At 23.0% G+C, this 22,389-nt stretch overlaps 1 protein-coding gene across 2 annotated transcripts in view; it reads right to left on the bottom strand.

Annotated features, from left to right (window-relative positions):
• Positions 1-3,578: 3,578 nt before the first annotated feature.
• Positions 3,579-22,389, bottom strand: part of LOC122510281 — a 209,588-nt gene continuing 190,777 nt past the window's right edge. For both annotated transcript variants that reach the window (XM_043624799.1, XM_043624800.1), the window contains exons 19-20: positions 9,834-10,213; positions 3,579-3,961 (exon numbers count right to left, since the gene is read on the bottom strand). In XM_043624799.1, the coding sequence (XP_043480734.1) occupies positions 3,676-3,961; positions 9,834-10,213 (666 nt within the window). In that variant the 3' untranslated portion in view covers positions 3,579-3,675. The remainder of the gene's footprint in view (positions 3,962-9,833; positions 10,214-22,389) is intronic.

Here is a 22,389-nt window from a genome sequence, read left to right as displayed (position 1 = left end):
ACATGCATGATTGGCTCTTCGCACTATATTTTTCTGTAATTACGTATAAATAAAAAAAAAAGTCTCCATTGTGTATATATTATAATAAAACATAAATAAAAATATTTGTAAATATAAGTCTTAATGAAAAAAAATCTTATCAATAAATTCTTTATATAACAAGAAAGAACAAAAAAAAAAAAAAGATACACAATGGAGTTTTGCGGCATTAATGATCAACTTATATTAAATATATAAAGAGAAAAAGAAAAATTCAGACTTATAAAAAAAAGCGTTCAATGTTGAAAATTAAACGCTTTTGAAAACAAATATTTTGCTAATCATCGTGCCTTAAATATTAACAGTTTTTTTTTAAATATAGTACAAAGTGCACACTTACATGGTAAATGTATATTTATTTAATAGGAAAAAAAAATATAACACGAGAAAAACAATTATAATCAAGGAAAATATGTAACTTCGCTGAGCGTTGGAAATAAAAAGAGGATTTTATTTCTATTTAGAGAAATGGAGCACTACTGTGTTCTCTTTCTGATATGACTAGTTTTTAATTCTTCTTCCCTTTTTTCTATCTTTCGTTGTGATTTGTCCTTTGTTTTAAATATTTCTATCTCTGGACCATTTTTTTTATTTAAAAAATATTTCTTCATTTTTTTGATTATTTTTTCTCTTTTCTACCTGCGCGATAATAAAAATTAGCATCACTTTCTTTTCACATGGTTATCAATATCAATAAACGTTTTATGATAAAAAAAATATTCATCTCTATGGAAAAATTGATTTTCGGAAATATAAAATTCGGAAAAATATAATTATTAATAATTGTTATTCTTCATTTTTAATCGAAATTAACCATCTTTAATCAAAATTAAAAATTTTTAATCAAAATTAACCATTTTTAATCAAAATTAACATTTTTGATTAATTATTCATCGAATATTAATAATTTTTAATTAATATAAATAATTGAAGAATAATTAATTAACGATTGATTAATTTCAAATAAATATTAATTAATATTATCCCCCAAAGGACTTGAATTAAAAGCATTATTGATTTCCCTAAAGTTTTGAATATTCGAATAAACAAAATTTTTCTTTCTATTTAAAAATTTTCAAAAATTATTCTATTGGAGTGAAAAATAATTGAAAAATGGAAATTAAAAATATACTAAATTAATCCTTTTAGTGAAAATTAATCCTTTTAATGTAACAAATAATTTTTTTCATAAAATGCAAAATAAAAAAGAGTAAAAAAAACTGTCCGTCATTTGAACGTTCAAAACTTTAGGAACATCAATATTTTTGCAAATAGTTTTTGCAAAAATTCAAATGCTTTGGAGAAATAATATTAAATAATGTTAATTAATGGATAAAATAAAAAATAAAAATTAATAATTTTCATAATAAATAGTTAATTAATTATTAATTGAATAAATAATTATTTAAACAATTATTTAAATAATTATTTGAATAATTAATTTTTTAAGAAAAAAAAATAGGAATTTTTTGGACGAGAAGACATTAATGTTAAAAAATCTGGGAAGCAGAAAAGCGGAGAAAGCGTGTGACACACGTGGATATTGATACGAGATTATTATAGATTCTATAGTTTAGAAAAAAAACATCTAGTTTAAAAAAGTTATTATTATGAGAGATGTGTTATTCATATCAAAAAGTTGCATGCAAACTTGAAACAAACGCTGAAAAAATAGTACATCTTCGCAGGTAGAGACTTATAGCAAATTATTATTATTAATCCGCTCTTTGATTATCGTTATAATTATTTTTTTACATATTTACAATCGAAACTAATTTTAATTCACTCTTCAACTTTTTTTTTCCTTTTATTTTCTTTCACTAAAAAGCAATTCACCAATATTGGCACTTTTATTTTCATCACTCATAGAGTGGATTCTTTTTTTTTTTATTTTTTCAAAAAAATACCTTTTCGTATTCAAAAAAAAAAAAATTTTTTTTCTTTTGAAAAATTGGATATTTTGTTCCTTTTTCTTATAAAATGTTGAATGTTCTTTTTATTTAAAAAAAAAACTTTAGATTCCTTCCTCTTACAAAATTGATGTATAAAAAAATATTAAGTAGTTTTTGATAAAAAATTATTATAGTTGGAAATTTGTTTATTAAGAAAGAGTCTATTTTTTTATTGATAAAAAGATTTTGGAAGTTGCTTTTGATATTTTGTGAAGGCATTTAAAAATTTTAGTTTCAAATAAACTTTTTTTAAATATTTCCAACTAAATACACATGAAAAAAATTTATTTAATTCAAATAGACAATTACTTGTCTATTATCGAATATTAATACTTAGTTGAGTCATTTAATTTTTATTTAAATCTTTTACTGGAGTAAAATAATTTTTATTTCAATTATGCAAATATTTACTTGAGACAAATAATTTTTATTTGAAGCAAGTAAATATTCATTTGAAACAAATAATTTTTACTTGAATCAAACAATTATTTACTTGAATCAAATCATTTTTCTTTTAATCAAATAAATATTTGCTTGAATCAAATAATGTTTACTTCACTCAAACAATTATTTACTTGAGTTAAATAATTTTTATTTCAATCAAGCAAATATTTACATGAAACAAATAATTTTTATTATAAATTTTAAACGAAGAAAATAAATATTTGATTGGCTCTGAAAATTATTTGAAACGAATAAAAATTTAATTTGATAATCGACAAGCCAGTGTTTCTTTGAATCAACCAAATTTTTTTCTGTGTACACAAATTTTTTTTAAAATGACTTAGATCATTCGATTTTTGCTTTTTTACTTTCAAAATTTAATGAGGCACTTGAGTGTAAAAATTCGGAAATATTAGAATTTTTTCCCCGCTTTAAAAGCGTGAGAAAAATATATTGCTTGTAATGCAAAGTTTCAGATAAAAAAAAATATTTTTGCATTACAATATTGTGCCAATATCGTTTTTTTTTTATTCTTTAATCCTCTTCTAATTTCTATCTACCTCAAAAGCGTTGGGATAATCTTATTATCTATACTTTACGGGTAAATGATTGAAAACGTATTTTTAAACTCTTCGAAAATTTTTCTAATCTACTATACGTACCTCACTCTCTTCACTATATTTTCTCTCGATCAAGAAAGTACAGATTAAAGTTGCATTCTCGATTCACTATTCTGAATCGAGAATAATTTTGGCGCCAACGGTTTGTAAATATTTCCGTTTTTTTTTGCGCCAATATAGTGACTTTAAAAAGGCACTCAAACTTTACGAATCGATCGTCAACTTTTTTTTTCATCCACCTAGTGACATCACGTTTGAGATTTTTCTCGAATTTTTGCGTGTATTTTTATACACCCAAAAAAAGCGTGATTCGTTTACTATTTTTAAAATAGTAAACTTCGTATACTATTGCTAATAGTACACTGTGTAGTTTGATTGACTATTAGTACTAGTAGTATTGACTACTTTTTTTCTAATTCGAAATCTTTTTGATTATCGAAAGATTTAGGCCAAAATTCTCTTTGAGCCTATTTTTCTCCTCTAAACGTGACGTCGAAAAAAAAGCAAAAAAAAAAAATCAGTGTGGATTTTCAGTCTCATTTGTTATTTTTTTTTTCGAAAAAAAAGCCAACGTTGACTTTTTTTATTCTGTAAGTTTTTTTTTGTCTCTGCTTTGCAGTTTAGACTGGAGGCGGTCCGCGAACGTAACGCAATTGCGGCGTTAACGACAAATTAAGGCTGTTGGCCGCTTCACAGCAATGTGGCTCCAAAAGGCAAGCTGCACAAAATAAAGCGACAAGCGCCAGCTGAAATGGTAAAGCTGCTTTCAAAATTCGCCAAATCCAACTATTAGGTTCACTAGGTTCACTTTCTGGATCGCCAGAATTCGTGACACAACCCTTCTTCTTTTGTTTTGGATTCCATTCGTTCTCCGAATCCACAAGACTCGCCACCTTCTTCCGCTTTCTGGAACAGAAAATTTACATTTTCTATCATTAAAAGAATAATAAAAATAAAAATTTTTTAAAAATTATGATTAACAAATAAAAAATATACCCATTCTGTTTGTTATATGCTTTTTTCTATAACAAATTTTGTTTGACTAATCTAAATTGTTATGTAAATTATTCTTCTTTTTATTTGTAAAAAAATACTAGAAAATTGTTAATTGTTGACAAATTTTTATTAAAAAGTAGGAAAATAATTTTTATTTCTCAATAACAATATTGTTTACAAACTCATTTTTTTCTTTTGAGAAGAAAAACATTAGATATTCCCGTTTCTTAACATTTTTGTAGAAAATTCTCAATTTTCATAACGAAATAATTTGCATCAATTCTATTTTTTAATTTGAATTGTTTTAATGAAATTCAAAGTTTTTTAAAAATAAACAAAAAAAATGTTTATAAATTATATTTGTCAATTAGAAAATTTAATCGAAAATGAAGGAAAAAATTTTTAAAAAATTAATTAATTAATATTATTATTCCATTGGAATTAAGATTTTCAAAAATTTCAAATTTAAACCTTTTTGAAATTAAACAATTTATAAAATATTGTTATGAAATATGAAGAAATTTTTATTAGAAAATTCTACGAGAATTCAATTATTTTTATACAAAAGTAAATAACATATATTGAATAATTGAATAGTCTTTAAAATTTAATTGTTATAAAGAATTTTATTAACAAATTTTTAAATAATTAAATTCTTTTGACGAATTTTAATAAAATTTTTTTAGAATAGTTACATTTTGCAAGGAATTCGATTAAAATTGTATTAAAAATAATTGAGATTCTGCCATGAATTTCATTATTTCTGAAAATAATTGAATTCCTAAAAAGAAATTTATTATTTATGAAAATAATTGAATATCTGAAAAGAATTTTAATATTTATGAAAATAATTAAATTATTGCAAAGAAGGTTATAAAAAATTTTTAAATAATTGAATTGTTTCGACAAATTTTAATAAAATTTTCAGAATAATTACATTTTTTGAAAAATTAAAATAAAATTGACTTGAATTGAGAAAAATTTTTAAAAATATTTGAATTCCTATAAAAATAATTTTATTTTGGTTAAAAATAATTGAATCCCTATAAAAGATTTTATTATTTACGAAAATAATTGAATTATCGCGAAAAAATTTGTAAATATTTGAATTACTGTGGAATTGTTATTATTTATGAAAATAATTAAATTCCTTAAAAAAATTTTATTATTTATGAAAATAATTGATTCTCTCAAAAGAAATTTAATATTTATGAAAATAAGTAAATTATTGTGAAGAATTTTATAAAAAAAATTTAAATAATTAAATTGATTCGACGAATTTTAAAGAAATTTTTAAGAATAATTGAATTTTCCAAGAAATTCAATTATTGTATTAAAAATAATTGAAATTCTGAGATAAGTTTTATTATTTCTGAAAAGATTTTTAATGTTTATAAAAATAATTTAATTACTGCGAATAATTTTATCAAAAAAAATTGTAAATAATTTAATTGTTTCGACAAATTTTAATAAAATTTTAAGAATAATTGCATTTTTCGAAAAATTCAAATAAAAATTTATTGAATTAAGAAAATTTTTTGAAAATAATTGAATTTCTAAAAAGAATTTATTATTTCTGAAAATAATTGAATTCTTGCTTTGAATTTTTTTTTAAATAATTGAATTCCTGTGAAATTTTTATTATTTACAAAAATAATAAAATGTTTGCGTACAATTTTCTTAAAATTGTTTTTAAATAATTGAATTCTTTTAGGTAATTTTACTAAAATAGTAGATATTGAAATTTATTGAAATGAGGAAAATTATTGAAATTTTGACAAGAATTTTATTAAAAGTTTTGAAAATAATTAAATTTTGAAGAATTTTTTTATTTATAAAGATAATAATTGGGATTTTGTCGAGATTTTTTTGTATATTTTGAACATAATTAAATTTTTTGATAAGAATTTTATTGTTTTTGAAAATAATTGAATTTCTGCAATCATTTGTAACTTCTTCAAAATTATAATAATATTAAAACTATATATTCCAATTCATATTTTATTTTCAAAAAAAAAAGAATTTGAATTAAAAATTTTTACGTTCCATTATTTTTAAAATTGATAATTTTATTTTAAAAAAAAGTGAGAGAGAAGTCAGCCAGGTGCGAATTGTAGCTAGTTTCTATAATAAGTTGTAATAATATTTTTTTTTAAATTTGTAATAATTTCTATAATTTTACCCCAAATTTAAAATTCGATACGCGAATTGTTTGCATAAGTCAAAAATACAAGCAAACACGAGAGGGAAGAGCGTAACGAATTGATGGACGTGAATGCGGGCGTGAGTTTTTTACAACTTTTTTTTACGACGCAATATAGAAGGAGACGTTTCGCACCCAACCGAACTAAACCTATTACCAGTGCGCCGCAAGAAGTCAGTGATTAAACGTAACTATAAAAAAAAAGGAAAAACATCCCCAGAAACAAAGTTAAATGAGGTGGCCAGTGATAATGGCACAGCTGAAAATAATTGAAGCCTCAAATGAAAAGTTTCGTTTCATTGATGTAGAGGGAAAAAAAAACTCGTTAACTCGGTTAAGACGTGGAGCGCAGGCGCAGCTGTCCCCACTCCAGTACCTGCGACTATGAGTGGAAGTGAGAAAGACGGGAACGTCTCTCTCTCACTCATTGCCCACTCCCACTCCCGCGCTTGCGCTCTGCTTTTCTAGTCAAGCACCTTACATATCAAATCGGTCCCTTTTAACCACGCCTTTAAATTACCTTTAAATTACCTTTCATTTCAATTAAATTTCAATTAACGTCTGTTTTAATTAACCTTATTTTTACAATTAGTATTTTTAGTATTTATTTACATTTAGTATTTTAACAATTAATATTCGTGAGTATTATTACGAACACTCACGAATACTAATTGTAAAAATAAGATAAAAAGAAAATTGGACATAGATCGAAATTGTAGTAAGTTTCCTCTTTTCTTTTAGTAAATTAATTATTAAATTAACTTTAAAAAGAATATAAATTAAATTTACATTGAAAGTAACTGTAGCAAGTAGTCTATTAAAAAATAACTAAATTATTCACTTCATTTTTTTCCCGAATACTATTATGAGAAATATAAATTAGTTCTTCAGCAGATATATAAGTAAATATGAGAAATTATTAGTTCATTACACGAGAAATATAAATCATTTCATAGAAATGAAATGATAGAGAAAAATGACAACAATTTATAATTTTAAATCAAAATCACCACTTTTTGGGTCAATTCAGGTCAAATTAAGAAGGAAATAATTCCTCCAGCAATTCCCCAAAATTCAGAATTCTTCGAACATATTGTGCGCTGGAAATTTGAGGGTGAGAAAAGATGGCAAGGATGCTTATATGAAAAGCTATAATTCATTTTAACAGTTGACCCCCACACACTGCAGTGGTTCTCTTCTTTTTAATACATAAACAGAAAAGTTGTCTTAAAATTTTAAATTCATAATATTTTTACTTTTAATTAACAAGTAAGGAATATTTAAATATTCATTGTATTCTTATTGTTTAAATATTAATGACGCAAAATTATTGCAATAGAAATTTAATTTAAGCGAGAAATAATTAAATTTCGATCATTTGATTAGAAAAAGTTTAAAATATTTAAATATTGTTCATCAATATTTTTAATGTTTACTGGAAACAAATAATGTTTATTTTAATTAAATACTGAAATCAAATAATTCTTATTTTAATTAAATAATGTTTATTTTAATCGAACAATTATATACTTGAGTGAATTATTTTTTATTTCATTCTAACAATTATTTACTTGAAACAAATAATTTTTCTTTCAATCAAACAAATATTTGCTTCAATCAAATAATTCCTATTTAAATCAAGCTAATACTTACTTGAAAAAAAATGTTTTTATTTTAATAAAAAAATGTAGTTGAATAAAATAATTTTTATTCCAATCAAACAATTATTTAGTTGAAGCAAATAATTTTTATTTTAATGAAACAATTATGTACTTGGATCAAATAATTTTTAATTTAATCATTTAAACATTTAATTGAGTAAAATAATTTTTCTTTCAATTAAGCAAATATTTACATAAAACAAATAATTTTTATTTAAACCAAGCAAATATTTATTTCAAACACATAATTTTTATTTCATTTAAACAAATATTTAATTGAATACGTTTTTTTTAATTATTTGTTTGAAGTAAATAATTGAGTGAATCAAATTATTTTTCTTTCAATCAAACAAGTATTTGCTTGAATCAAATAATTATTTACATGAATCAAATAATTTTTATTTAAATCAAACAAATATTTACTTGAATCAAATAATTTAATTCAAGAAAATATTTGTTTGATTGAAAGAAAAATTATTTGATTCAAATAAATATTTGTTTGATTTAAATAAAAATAATTCTATTCAAGTAAATATTTGCTTGATTTAATTAAAAATTATTTGATTAAATTAAAACAAAATATTTGTTTGATTTGAATAAAAAATATTTGATTCAAATAAATATTTGTTTGACGTAATTAAAAATTATTTGATTCAAGAAAATATTTGTTTGATTGAAACAGAAATTATTTGATTCAAGTAAATATTTGTTTGATTTAAATAAAAATTATTTCATTAAAGCAAATATTTGTTTGACTGAAATAAAAATTATTTGATTCAAATAAATATTTGTTTGATTTAATTACAAATTTTTCGATTCAAGTAAATATTTGTTTGATTTAAGTAAAAATTATTTCATTATAGCAAATGTTTGTTTTATTTAAATGAAAATCATTTAATTATTATATAAATAAATAAAATTTCTTTTACTTTTAATTTTTTATTAAAAATCAAAAATAAACAGATTCCAATTCTCAAAGTTTCTTTTTTCGTACTTTTTGTCGATTTCTTTTCTCAGAGCTTTATTTTTTACGATTTGTCATATTTTCAAAAGGAAATACCAAAATTTTCTTTTCTACTTGGAAAATATTTTCAGAAATTATTGTTAATTTTTGACTAATACAATTCACGGGAGAATTTTGCTCATTCACAGTTAAGTTCTTATAAATTCAAATGAGAAGGCGCATTATAGGGGCAAGCATTATGAACTGCGACGACTCCCCTTCTTTTCTTCACACTTAAAATAGACGCCGTCATTCTTAACTTTCTCATTTTCACGTTATGCAAATTCTTTAATACCGTACAAAATAATTTGACAATTGTTGTGAAAATTTGTCTCCAATAAAACGACCCTGAATTTTTTTTTTCATTTTTTTTCAACAAACAAGAAAATTTAATAAAATTTCTATTTCTCGTTTTTTACATCAATTTTTGCAATTGAGATTTAATTTATCAAAAGTAGTATTTAAAAAATACTAAACAAAATAATTTAAAATACTATTTAAAATTTAGTAGTGTATTTAAAATTTTGATATACAGTCTACTCTCTATAAAATGAATCTCAAGGGACTTAAAAAATTCAAATTATCAAATGTTTCATGAATCGAACGATTTTAGTATTAAAATTTTTTCTGGGAAAACAAAAGGAACTTCAATTATTTAAGAAGTTCAACTTATCGAAAGTTTAATTATTATCGAGAGATGACTGTAGTTGAAAATATTCATTTCAACGTTCGAAACTTGTAGATCATAATTATAATTAGTATAATAATTATTATTAATATAATAATTATTATTAATATAATAATTATAATTAATATAATTATTATTAATTTATAATTTTCCCACTCGGTCGTCTTTAATTTTTATAAAAATAAAATATGAATGTTCTATTATCGAAAATTGAAAATAAAACTCACATTGAAATGGGAAAATTGATGGGACTGGATGCTCGATTTGTCGAACGTGATTCAACGCTGGCGGCAGTTCGGACAATGAGTTCGCGACATTGTTTCTGCAGCGTTCTTAGTTCCGCCTCGGCATCCTCGACTCTCTTCCAAAGTTCCGCCAAGGCGTCGCTTCCTGGTGCCAATTGGCTCTCCAATGAACGCGTCAATCGCCGAAGTGCCGCCAGACGACGTTCACGTTCACTCAACTCCTGCTCGCTGCCACTGTCTGATATTCCACTGTCCGACAGTGAGCCACCCTCCTGCGTTAGGCAAATCACTGTCGTGTCATCAAACTTTGATCCGGCGTCGCTCGAGTCCTCCTTCAACGTCTCATTCAACAGCTTTCCATTCTGAAACACAGAAGGAAAAATTCCATTCAGAAAATTACAGAACTAAAAAATTAAATATAACTCAAAATATATGGTACTATTTTACACTGACACTTAGTTACTTATTTAACTAATTCAGATTTCAAGTGACTACACCCTAAATTTTTATTTTATCATCAAAAATATTTCCCTATTTCGAAAAATGATTAATAAATTTTTTGTGTCGAAAAAAGAAATCTATTAGCAGAGAGGAAGATATGAAGAATCGATATATCTGTCTCGATTCTTGGATGGCAATGGTCCAAGTTTTAGTAGTTTGGTACGTGATTGCTGGGCCTTCTGAGATGTTTTCTTCGGTGCGGGGTCGTACCTTTTATCCGTTATACACACTACCACCTTGTATATGGGTTAGGTTAGAGGTTGCTACTTGGTATTCCGATCGCGCTTTTCATTACCGGAGGCTCGTTCCCCGCATCTCCACTGGTGCAAACAGCCTAAATCTACTCTCTCTCTCTCTCTCAATCCCCCTTTCCTATTTCGATCTCCTTTTTCTCTTTTCCCTGCCCTTGTGCTATCAGAGTTCACTCTCTCTCTCTCTCTCTCTCTCTCTCTCTTTCTCTCTCCCTCTCTCCTTCTCTATATCATCGTCTTACATCGGAGCCACTGGATTATACAATATTCGATATCATACTACACTTCCGTATCTATCCCGATTTCGCACAACTTGATCTAATCAACAGCTCTTCTTTTATGGTATCATTTTATTTTAGGAGATTATTCATCAGTTTTTCTTCTGATTTTACTCAAATAATGGGGAGGGGGGATCAATTTGAGAAAGGGATCAAAAGAATTGAGAGGGTTATTGATATACTTAAAAAGTAGGGATTTAAAGTAGGTATAATATTCACCAGGACTGTGAGAGTATAGACAGTGGGACGGGTAGAGTTGAACGGAAAGGGGAGGGGAGAAGAAGTCCACATGGTGGGGGGCCGCTTCTCCTCTCGTTCTTCTTAGTTGCTGATTTAAACAAATCTATTTTTTATTTATAACAACAAAGCGACATTTAATTATTTTTGTTTCAATTCATTTTCTTCAGAATAATTTTTCACTCGTAAATTATCAATTTGAGGAAATTTCTAAAAATAACAATACAGTAAATGGTGAGGTATTAAAAAGTGTTGGAGATTAAATTAACACCAAAGAAGATTAAAATAATCAATTAATGTTATTTTTTACAATGAATGAAATTTTAGTTCATTAAATTTTTTTATAACTATAAAACATGAAGATATCAATAACTCCTAGTCTTCGACTCGGAGTTATCGATTTCTTCATATTTTATAATAATTAAAGATGACCAAGTAATAAAATCATTATTTTATATTATAAGAATATTATACTTCTTCAAAATTATTTTCATTACTTCAATTCAATTATTATTTCAAAAATTTTTAACTACAATCTTACTTTATATCAATTATTTTGAATAATTTTCGAAAAAGTTCTTTGGCAATTTTCAAATCCGATTGTTTACAATATTCAATTTCACGAAATTTCAATTATTCCTAAATTCTTTAATTAAATGCATATTAGAAAATAAAACCTTCAAATAATATAAAAAAATTCAATTAAACTTTTTCAAAAAAATTAATTTCAAAATTCAATTATTTCTAAAAATTCACGCTATATTGCTTTTAATATTCAATTATAATCTAAAATTTTAACTGAAATTCATTTTTATGAAATGAAAATCAATTTTTATTAGAAAATTCTACAAGAATTTAATTATTTAAATGCAAAAGTAAATAATTTATTGAATAATTGAATGTTTTTCAAAATTCAATTCTCATAAAGAATTTTAGTAACAAATTTTTAAATAATTGAATTCTTTTGTCGAATTTTATTAAAACTTGCATGAAAATAATTATTTTTTCAAAGAATTCAATTAAAATTGCATGAAAAATAATTGAAATTCTGTGATGAATTTTATTACTCTTGAAAATAATTGAATTTCTGCAATAATTTGTAACTTCTCTAAAATTAAATTTTTTTCTAGTGTTTTTAACTAAAATTCTTCTATAAATCTATTATTTTTAATAATTTTTAAAAAAAGTTCTTTGAGAATTTTTAAATTCATTCGTTTACAATTCAATTTTAGAAAATTTCAATTATTCGGAAATTTTTGCAATTAAATGTATATTGGAAAATAAAAATAGAAATAATTTCAATAAAAATCCTATTAAACTTTTAAAAGGAATTAATTCTACAGAATTATTTGTCAAAAATATGAAAAATTAAGAATTTCATTGATTTCAATTTGAAACTTTTTCAAAATTTAATTATTTCTAAAAATCCACGTTATAATGTTTTTAGTATTTAATTATAATCTAAAATTTTAACTGAAATTCATTTTTAAAACCATTTTTATTAGTAAATTCTACGAGAATTCAATTATTTAAATACAAAAATAAATAATTTATTAATTTCATGTTTCTTAAAATTAAATTCTCATAAAAAGAAACTATTTATTAATTTTCTTATTTTCTTATTTTTTTTATTGTAAAATTTTCTAACTCAAAAGCAAGAATGACGTTTCCTGCAAAGAATTTTGTAATTTATAAATTTATAAACATAATTAAATTCTTTTGAGGATTTCAATTCAAATTGAATATTGGAAATAATTTAATTAAACAATTTTATCCACAAATTTTTAAATAATTTAATTCTCTTGACAACTTTTAATACAATTTTTAAGAATAATTGCATTTTTCGAGAACTTTGATGAAAATTGTATTAAAAATAATTGAAATTCTGCCAAGAATTTCATCAAATATTTCGAAAATAATTGAATTTCGGAGAAAAATTTTATTATTTATAAAGATAATTGAAATTTTGAAGAGAATTTTTGCAAATTTTTAAACATAATTGGATTTTTGCGAAGAATTTTATTAAAATTATTTTGAAAACAATTGAATTGTTACATTAAAATTTTTGAAAATAATTTTATTCTTTAAAGAAATTTAATTAAAAATTTTTTGAAAATAATTCTTAAATTCTAATAAATAAACTGTAACAAAGGTTATTAAAATAATTAAATTTCATTGATTAATTTTAATAAAATTTATAAGAGTAATAACTTTTTTTCACGAATTTCATTAAAATTGTATTAAAAATAATTGAAATTCAGCATTGAGTTTTATTATTTATGAAAATAATTGAATAATATATGAAAATAATTTGTAAATAATTCAGTTCCTGCGAAATTTGTATTATTTATGAAAATAATTAATTGTTTGCGTAGAATTTTATTTAAAATTTTTTTAACTAATTTAATTCTTTTAAGAATTTTTATTAAAGTAGTAGATATTAAAAATCAGTGAATTGAGGAAAGTTTTTGAAAATAATTGAATTTTGGAGAAAGATTTTATTATTTATAACCAGAATTGAAATTTTGTCGAGAATTTTTGTAAATTTTTAAACATAATTTGATATAGAATTTAAAATAGTTACACTTTTCAAGGAATTCGATTAAAATTGTATTAAAAATAATTGAATTATTTTGAAGAAAAATAAAAAATTTGTAAATATTTTAATTCATGTGAAATTTTTATTATTTATGAAAATAATTGAATGTTTGCGTAGAATTTTATTGAAATTTTTGTTAATAATGGAATTCTTTTGGAAAATTTTATTGAAATAGTAGATATTGAAAATCATTGAATTTTAGAAAACTTTTGAAAATAATTGAAATTTTGACAAGAATTTGATTAAAATTTTGTAAAACAATTGAATATCAGAGAAGAATTTTATTATTTATAAAGTGAATTGAAATTTCGACGAGAATTTTTTTAAATTTTTGAAGAAAATTTGAATTTAGTAATTATGTTACTAAGTTAGTTAGTAAGTTAGTAACTAACTAACTAACTTACTATTCTCCCTGGAGAATCTAAATTCGTTGAATTTTTACAAATCGTTGACTTTGGTGTTTTATTTAAAGTAAAATTTAATTCATAGTTAAAAATAACACCAAAATAGATTATTTTAATTCTTTCTGGTGTTAATTTAATCCTAGAGGGTTTAAACTGTTGCAGATTATTTTAATCCATTTTGATGTTATTTTAACACCTTACGTTTTACTGTTAAATTGAAAGAAAAAACAAATCAAAACGTTGCTTCTCAACAATTGTTGCGAAGCAACGTTTTGATTCGTTTTTTGTCTCAATTTGTTATATGATTTTCATAAAAGAATTTTTTTCTTTACATTTTTTTCTATTATTATAAGAGAACAAAATTTTGCCAAACAAAACTTTTTTTGGAAATTTTTGTTTTCTTTCACGATCAATTAGTCCCTTTTGACGAGAATGTGATTCGAAATGAATCCAATTACGCGGCGGATATATTTCGCGATGGAAAGAGAAAGAATAAGGCTTGAACGAGTATTCTACTTATGGTATTTGAGTGCGAGAGTGCAGCTGGACAAGGATCTCGGGGCGGTGATATTAAATTTGTATTTTTACGCTGATTCCACGGGCCATCCCGGTACGTGACAGGAAAGCGAATCGTTCGGGCGATTAACGATCCAAGCTCCCGAGGGAGTCGCTTGACTCTCGAGAACAACTGGATTCCCGTATATACTAGTCCTGGCTGCAGGTGATCCTAAACTCGACCCTCGACCTCGCCACCCGAACCACACCTCTTGACCCATTCGCAATATTTTATTTAGTAGCTATCAAAATTTATAGATTCTTTCGCGATCGAGTAACAATGACGATGAAAAAAAGGCGAAAAAAAAGAAAAATTCTAAAAGAACTTACGAGAGAAAAAGAGAATGAAACTCTCACAAATGAATATTTTATTACGTAAATTCGATTCCCCCTGTTCTTAGAATTTAAATTTTCTTTTAATTTTTATACTGAAATATTCGTCTTTTTTTTACTATTTTCAAAAAATGCAATTTTTTCTTCTTACAGTGAGAAAACAATATCTTTGAATCAAACATAATAATTTTGATTCAATAAAAATTACGTTTAATTGAATTATAAAATATGTTTAATTCAAACATATTTTTTAATTGGCTACTTATTTTCGGATTAAAGAAAAATTTTCTCATCCAGGGCTCGAAGCAGTGAAAGTATTTAAAAATACGGACTTTATGGACCAAAAATTAAAAATTATGGACCAACTGACAAAAATAGAATCAGGCCGAATCAAATAAGAGAATATTTTACTTAAAACTAGAAATTCAATTTTTCATAACTATAAAACATGAAGAAATCGATAACTCCGAGTCTTCGACTCGGAGTCATTGATTTCTTCATGTTTTATAATAATTAATAATAATTATTAATAAAAATAATTTATAATAATTAAAATCATTATAAATTCAATTATTATTTACAAGAAGTTTTAACTAAAATTCTTCCATTACTTTTTTAAATTTTCGAAAAAGTTCTTTGACAATTTTCAAATTAATTTCTTTACAATATTCAATTTTACAAAATTTCAATTATTCCTAAATTCTTTAATTAAATAAATATTAGAAAATAGAAACTAAAAATAATATTTAAAAAAATCAATTAAACTTTTTCAAAAAAATTAATTACAAAATTAAATTATTTTTTAAAATTCACGCTCCATTGCATTTAATATTAAATTATTATCTAAAATTTTAACTAAAATTTATTTTTTATGAAATGAAAATCAATTTTTATTAGAAAATTCTACTAGAATTCAATTATTTAAATACAAATAAAAAGGAAATAAATAATTTATTGAAGAATTGAACGTTTCTTAAAATTCAATTCCCATAAAAAATCGTTATCAACAAATTATCAAATAATTGAATTCTGTCAACGAATTTTAATGAAATTTTTAAGAATAATTACATTTTTCGAGAAATTCGATTAAAATTGTATTAAAAATAAATAAAATAATTGAAATTCTGCATTGAATTTTATTATTTATGAAAATAATTGAATTCTTGCGAAGAATTTTATTAAAATTTTCGAAAATAAATAAATTCTTGTAAAAAATTAATAGGAATTCAATTATTTTTAAAAATTTTAATAAAATTCTTGGCATAAATTAAAAATAACAAAATTCTTAGCAGATCTTCAATTATTACATTCAGAAATTTTAATAAAATTTTTCTCAAGATTTTAAATATTTTCGTAAAATAATAAAAATCTTTGCAGATTCAATTATTTTCAAAAGTCTTAATAAAATTCTTCACAAGAATTCAATTATTTTCAAAAATATCAGAATTTTTGCAGAAATTCAAACATTTCAAAAATTTTTGATAAAACTTTTTTTGTTAGAAATTCAATTATTTTTAAGACAATTTTAAAAAAATGTCTCGATAAAATTCAATTATTTTTAAAACTTTAATGAAATAATTCGAAAGAATTCAATTATTATAATCTAAGATTTTAACTGAAATATATTTTTAATTTTTAAATCAATGTTTATGAGAAAATTCTACCAGAATTCAATTATTTAAATACAAAAATAAATAATTTATTGAATAATTGAATGTTTCTTGGAATTAAATTTCCATTAAAAATTTTATCAACAAATTTTTAAATAATTAAATTCTTTAGAGGAATTTTAATAAAATTTTTAAGAATTTTTTCGAGGAATTCGATTAAAATTCTATTGAAAATAATTGAATACCTAAAAAGAATTTTATTTTTTACGAAAATAATTGAATCCCCGTAAAAATTTTATTATTTATGAAAATAGTTGAATGATTGCGAAGAAATTTATTATTTTTTGATTTTATTTTATCATTTTTTGAAAATAATTAAAAGTTTTTTGTAGAATTTTATTAAATTTTTTTTTTAAATAATTAAATTCTTTTGGTAAATTTCATGAAAATAGTAGACATTGAACAATATTTAATTTTTGCGGAGAATATTATTACTTTTGAAAATAATTGGAATTTTGCAATGGATTTTATTAAAATTTTTGAAAATAATTGAATTTCTGAGAAGAATTTTAATATTTCTAAAAGATAATTAAAATTTTGACGAGAATTATTAAAAATTTTTGAACATAATTGAATTTCTGCGAAGAATTTTATTTCTTTTGAAAATAATTGAAATTTTGCAATGGATTTTATTAAAATTTTTGAACATAATTGAATTTCTGCGAAGAATTTTATTTCTTTTGAAAATAATTGAATTCGTGTGATAAATATTGTTAATTATGGAAATAATTGAAATTTTGTAATGAATTTTAATAAAATTTTTGAAAATAATTGAATTTTGTCGAAGAATTTTGCTATTTATTTATAAAGATAATTGAAATGTTGACAATGTTTTTTAGTTTTTTTTGAAAATAATTGAATTTTTGAGAAGAATTTTAATATTTCTAAAGATAATAATTGAAATTTTGACGATTATTTAATTATTGAAAAAAAATTTTAACAAAACAGAATTGTATTCGATATAAACAAAATTTTAATTTGAACCAATCAATTCATTCAATTTAATAAATAAATTCAATTCAATTTGAAACCAAATTAAAGTGAAATACACAAAATAAAAAAATGAAAAGAAACAAAAATAGAAATGAAAGAAAACATAAATCCAAATATTAGAGAGAATATTTGGAGCAATTTCGAGAGACAAATTTCCAAACACATGCAAATAGGGTTTAAATCGCAGAGAACATCATTGGCATCTGCGTTCAAAGCAACCGCGAATAAAGAGAGGGTGGAATTGAAGATTTCGAAAAGGGGGACAGAGAGTCGCAGATCCGTCGATCTAAAAGATGAATCCAAGTCTCAAAAAGAAAAAGAAAAAGAAAAAAAGAGACGATTCACTACCGCGAGCAAATGAAATTATTCCCCCGTGCACACTATATAACGTTAGAAAAGATGCAATTTTTTTATATGGGAGTTAGATTGTGCCAAGTGTGGTTTTGAGAACACATGTATCAGAAAAAGATTCGCGTCTTTGGGAGGGAATTGTAGCGCGGTTGTTAGTCTTCTTGACAGATGAAATGAGCGTGTGCTGGGGCAATCGACATCAAGTTTCGAAACACTTTTCCTCAGTGTTGCCTGAGTGGTGCCTGAGGAAATTCTTAGCCGAATCGTGGTTGCGCTACCGGGTTTACTTTATATGCAAATTCCAATGGAAAGTCAAGGGAATAGGGCGTGACGAGGCGTTTAACAGTGACAGGTGTCATCACTCAGACTACTCTCTCATTTTCTCTCTCTATTTCTCTCTCTCGCTCCGAATTCTGATTCAATCTTTGCTTGATTACCAAGAGTTGAATCAATTTCCGATTTTTGAGTGTTAACACTCAATTTTAATTTTTTTAAAATTTTTTTTAATTTTTTGTTACTCAATTTCAAATCATTTCGTCTGTCTAGCAAAATTTCTGATAGTTTTTGAATATTTTTATGATTTTTACAAAAACAGGGCTCGGATCGACTTTAAGACCTAGACCTAAAAAAATCCTTTAGTCGTTTTTTTTTAACATTTTTGTCAATATAATTTTATTTTTTATTATTTAATAAAATTCTACGCAAAGCAAACATTTAATTATTTTCATAAATAATCAAAATTTCACAGGAATTCAATTATTTACAAATTTTTTTATAAATTTCTTCGCAATAATTTAATTGTTTTTATAAATAATAAAATTTTTTTTTAAGAAATCAATTATTTTTGAAAATTTTTAAAAATTCTTAGCAAGTGTTAAATTATTTTCATAAATAAAAAAATTTATCGCAGGATTTCAATTATTTTTAATATAATTTTACACGAATTGCACGAGAAATGTAATAATTCTTAAAAATTTAATTAAAATGCCTGGAAAAAATCAATTATTTAAAAAAATGTATTTTTAAATTTTTTTTACAGAATTCAATTATTTACAAAAATATTAGAATTTTTCACAGGAATTCAATTATTTTTGTAAATAATAAAATTCTTCTGATGAGAAATTTAATTATTTTAAAAAGAATTTCAATTAAATTTCTTTTCAAATAATTCAATTATTCTTTTAGATTTCAATTAAATTCTCCCCAAGAATTCAATTATTTACATAAATGATTCTTCAAGAGAATTCAATTATCTCGATGAGTAATAAAATTATTCCTGAAAATTTAATTATTTTGAGACATTTTAATAAATTTCTTTACAAAATTCAATTATTTAAAAAAAATGTTAATAAAATCGTTCGCAAGAATTCAATTCTATTCAAAAATAATAAAATTCTTTTTAAGAATTCAATTGAGGGGCTGGATGCTATAATGTGTTACGCGCCATGTTAAGTGAATGACGTGTAACACATTATAGCATCCGGCCCCTCAATTATTTTAAAAAATTTTAATAAAATTCTTAGCAACTATTCAATTATTTTCATAAATCATAAAATTCATCACAGGATTTCAATTTTTTTTCATATAATTTTACAAGAATTGGTCAAAAATTCTTTTCCAAAAATTCAATTCTTCGAGAAAATTAATTATTTAAAAAAATGTTTTTTTAAAATTCTTTGGAAGAATTCAATTATTTACAAAAATATTAGAATTTTTCACAGGAATTCAATTATTTTAATAAAATTGTTCGAAAGAATTCAATTATTTTAAATACAATTTTAATTAAATTTTTTTCAAATAATTCAATTATTCTTTTAGATTTTAATAACATTCTTCCCAGAAATTCAATTAATTACTTAAATAATTCTTCGAAAGTATTCAATTATTAAAGATAAATAACAAAATTATTCCCGAAAATTCAATTATTTTAAGGCATTTTAATAAAATTCTTTGCAAAATTCAATTATTTGTATAAATAACAATATTCCTGACAAAAATTCAATTATTTTTAAAAGTAATAAATTTCTTCTTCAAAATTCAATTATATTTAAAAAAATTTTTAATAAAATCGTTCGCAATAATTCAATTATTTTCGCATAAATAATGAAATTCTTCTCAAGAATTCAATTATTTTTGAAAATTTTAATAAAATTCTAAACAACTATTCAATTATTTTCATAAATCATAAAATACATCACAGGATTTCAATTTTTTTTTCATATAATTTTACAAGCATTGGTCAAAAATTCTTTTCCAAAAATTCAATTCTTCGAGAAAATTAATTATTTAAAAAAATGTTTTTTTTAAATTCTTTGGAAGAATTCAATTATTTACAAAAATATTAGAATTTTTCACAGGAATTCAATTATTTTCAAACATTTTAATAAAATTGTTTGAAAGAAATCAAATATTTTAAATACAATTTTAATTAAATTTTTTTGTTATAATTCAATTATTCTTATAGATTTTAATAAAACTCTTCCCAAAAATTAAATTAGTTACTTAAATAATTCTTCGAAAGAATTCAATTATTGAAGATAAATAACAAAATTATTCTCGAAAATTCAATTATTTTCAGGCACTTTAATAAAATTCTTTGCAAAATTCAATTATTTTTATAAATAACAATATTCCTGACAAATATTAAATTATTTTCAAAAGTAAAAAATTTAATATTTCTTTTTGGAAATTTAATTATTTTAATAAATTCTAATAAAATCGTTGGCAAGAATTTAAATATTTTCAAAAATAACCAAATTTATATCACTCGGTCATCTTTAATTATTATAAAACATGAAGATATCGATTGCTCCGAGTCGAAGACTCGGAGTGATCCATTTTTTTCATGTTTTATAACAATTTTTTATAAGTTGTTTAATTTTAAATGGGTTTGAATTTGAAATTTTTAATTCAAAAGAAAAAAAATCAATTTTGACTTTAAATTAGTAAATGTTTTTATTTTTTACTAATACAAATTTAGAGAGTATTTCTAGAGTTTTTATCTGGAAATTTTTATTCCAAAAGAATTTTTATTTAGCTAAATTCTTATTTAAAATTTTTTCGATTCAACCGAATATTTATTAAATATAATTTATTCGATAGAATTCTTTCATTAAGTACATAATAATCATTTATTTAATGAATGAAGGTATTAAAGATTAATGAATTAATTAGACATTATGAATTAAGTAAGCATTAATTAATTGTTCTAGTCTATTATCTAAAATTTAGATTTTAGTTTTTTTTTGTTTTTTTTTATCTAAAATTTTTATTTAGATTAAGATTCATTTGGCCGTATTCTGAGTTCCTGAAAAAAATTTTTGTTGCTTAAAAATGACCCTTAAGAATAATTATATTTTGCCCATTTTTCTACAATTATTCATATAGGTAATATTAAAATTTTTTTCGAACAAAATTTTGTCGATCAAATTAAAAATAAATTCGAATTCAGAATTTTTCTGAGGACGAGATTTGGTCGAAAATTCTATTCGAGATTTGGTTAAAAAAAAAAGATCGTTTTATCCTCAGTCAACATTAACGTACATGGAGGATAGCATTTAAAGATCTACGACACTTATATATCCCTTGAATTTTCCGTTCTTTCCAATCTAGCCGAGAAAATCGTTTTATGCGCGGCACAAGCGGTACCCGCGGGACCCGTTGCCCCGTCCATTGACGTTGAATAATTGCAAACAGAGCTATTTCACCGATTGAAAATCAAGGGAAAACACAAACAACAATTCCGAAACGATTTCTTCATTAAATTTCATCGCTATATGATTAAATATTAAACTATATTTCCCATTATTATTATCATTATTATAGTTATAATTTTACCTTTACCCTTTTAGTTTCAATTTTTATTTATAAAAATAATTGTAATTTTTGAGAGTTGGGGTATTTATATACACGAGTGTGGGAATTTCATATCCGCGTATGCTGGTGGTACGCGAAAGGCGGCGAGATCTGTCGGGATGTATGAAGGAAAGATAGGACGCGAAACGAGGAATATTACAAGAACGACTTATAAAGGTGGAAGGCGTGGCGATAATTCAAGAGAGGGCAAAAGAAAGTCTGTCTTCTCTCGCCTGCCTTATTTTTTTTTTTAAACTTCTTTTTATTTTTACTGATTTTTTCCCCTTTTTTTATTGCTTCATCTTTTACCAAAAAAATGTAACCAAATTTTGATTTTTAATGAATTTCTCATTATTAGGCAATTTTCTAATTGAACAAATTTTGACTTCGAAAAATTTTTCTTTGGAAAATAAAATGAATGAAAATTTCTTTATGGAAATTTATTTCACACAATTAATAACTGATTTCTGGAGAATTGAAAATAAAATATAAAAAATCAGATATTTTGGTT

Source organism: Leptopilina heterotoma, unplaced genomic scaffold (genome assembly GCF_015476425.1).
Source record: "Leptopilina heterotoma isolate Lh14 unplaced genomic scaffold, ASM1547642v1 Lhet_68, whole genome shotgun sequence".
In the NCBI taxonomy this organism is placed as follows: Eukaryota; Metazoa; Arthropoda; class Insecta; order Hymenoptera; family Figitidae; genus Leptopilina; species Leptopilina heterotoma.
The sequence above is the reverse complement of the archived record's forward strand: the minus strand, read 5'-3'. Positions and strand labels throughout refer to the sequence as shown.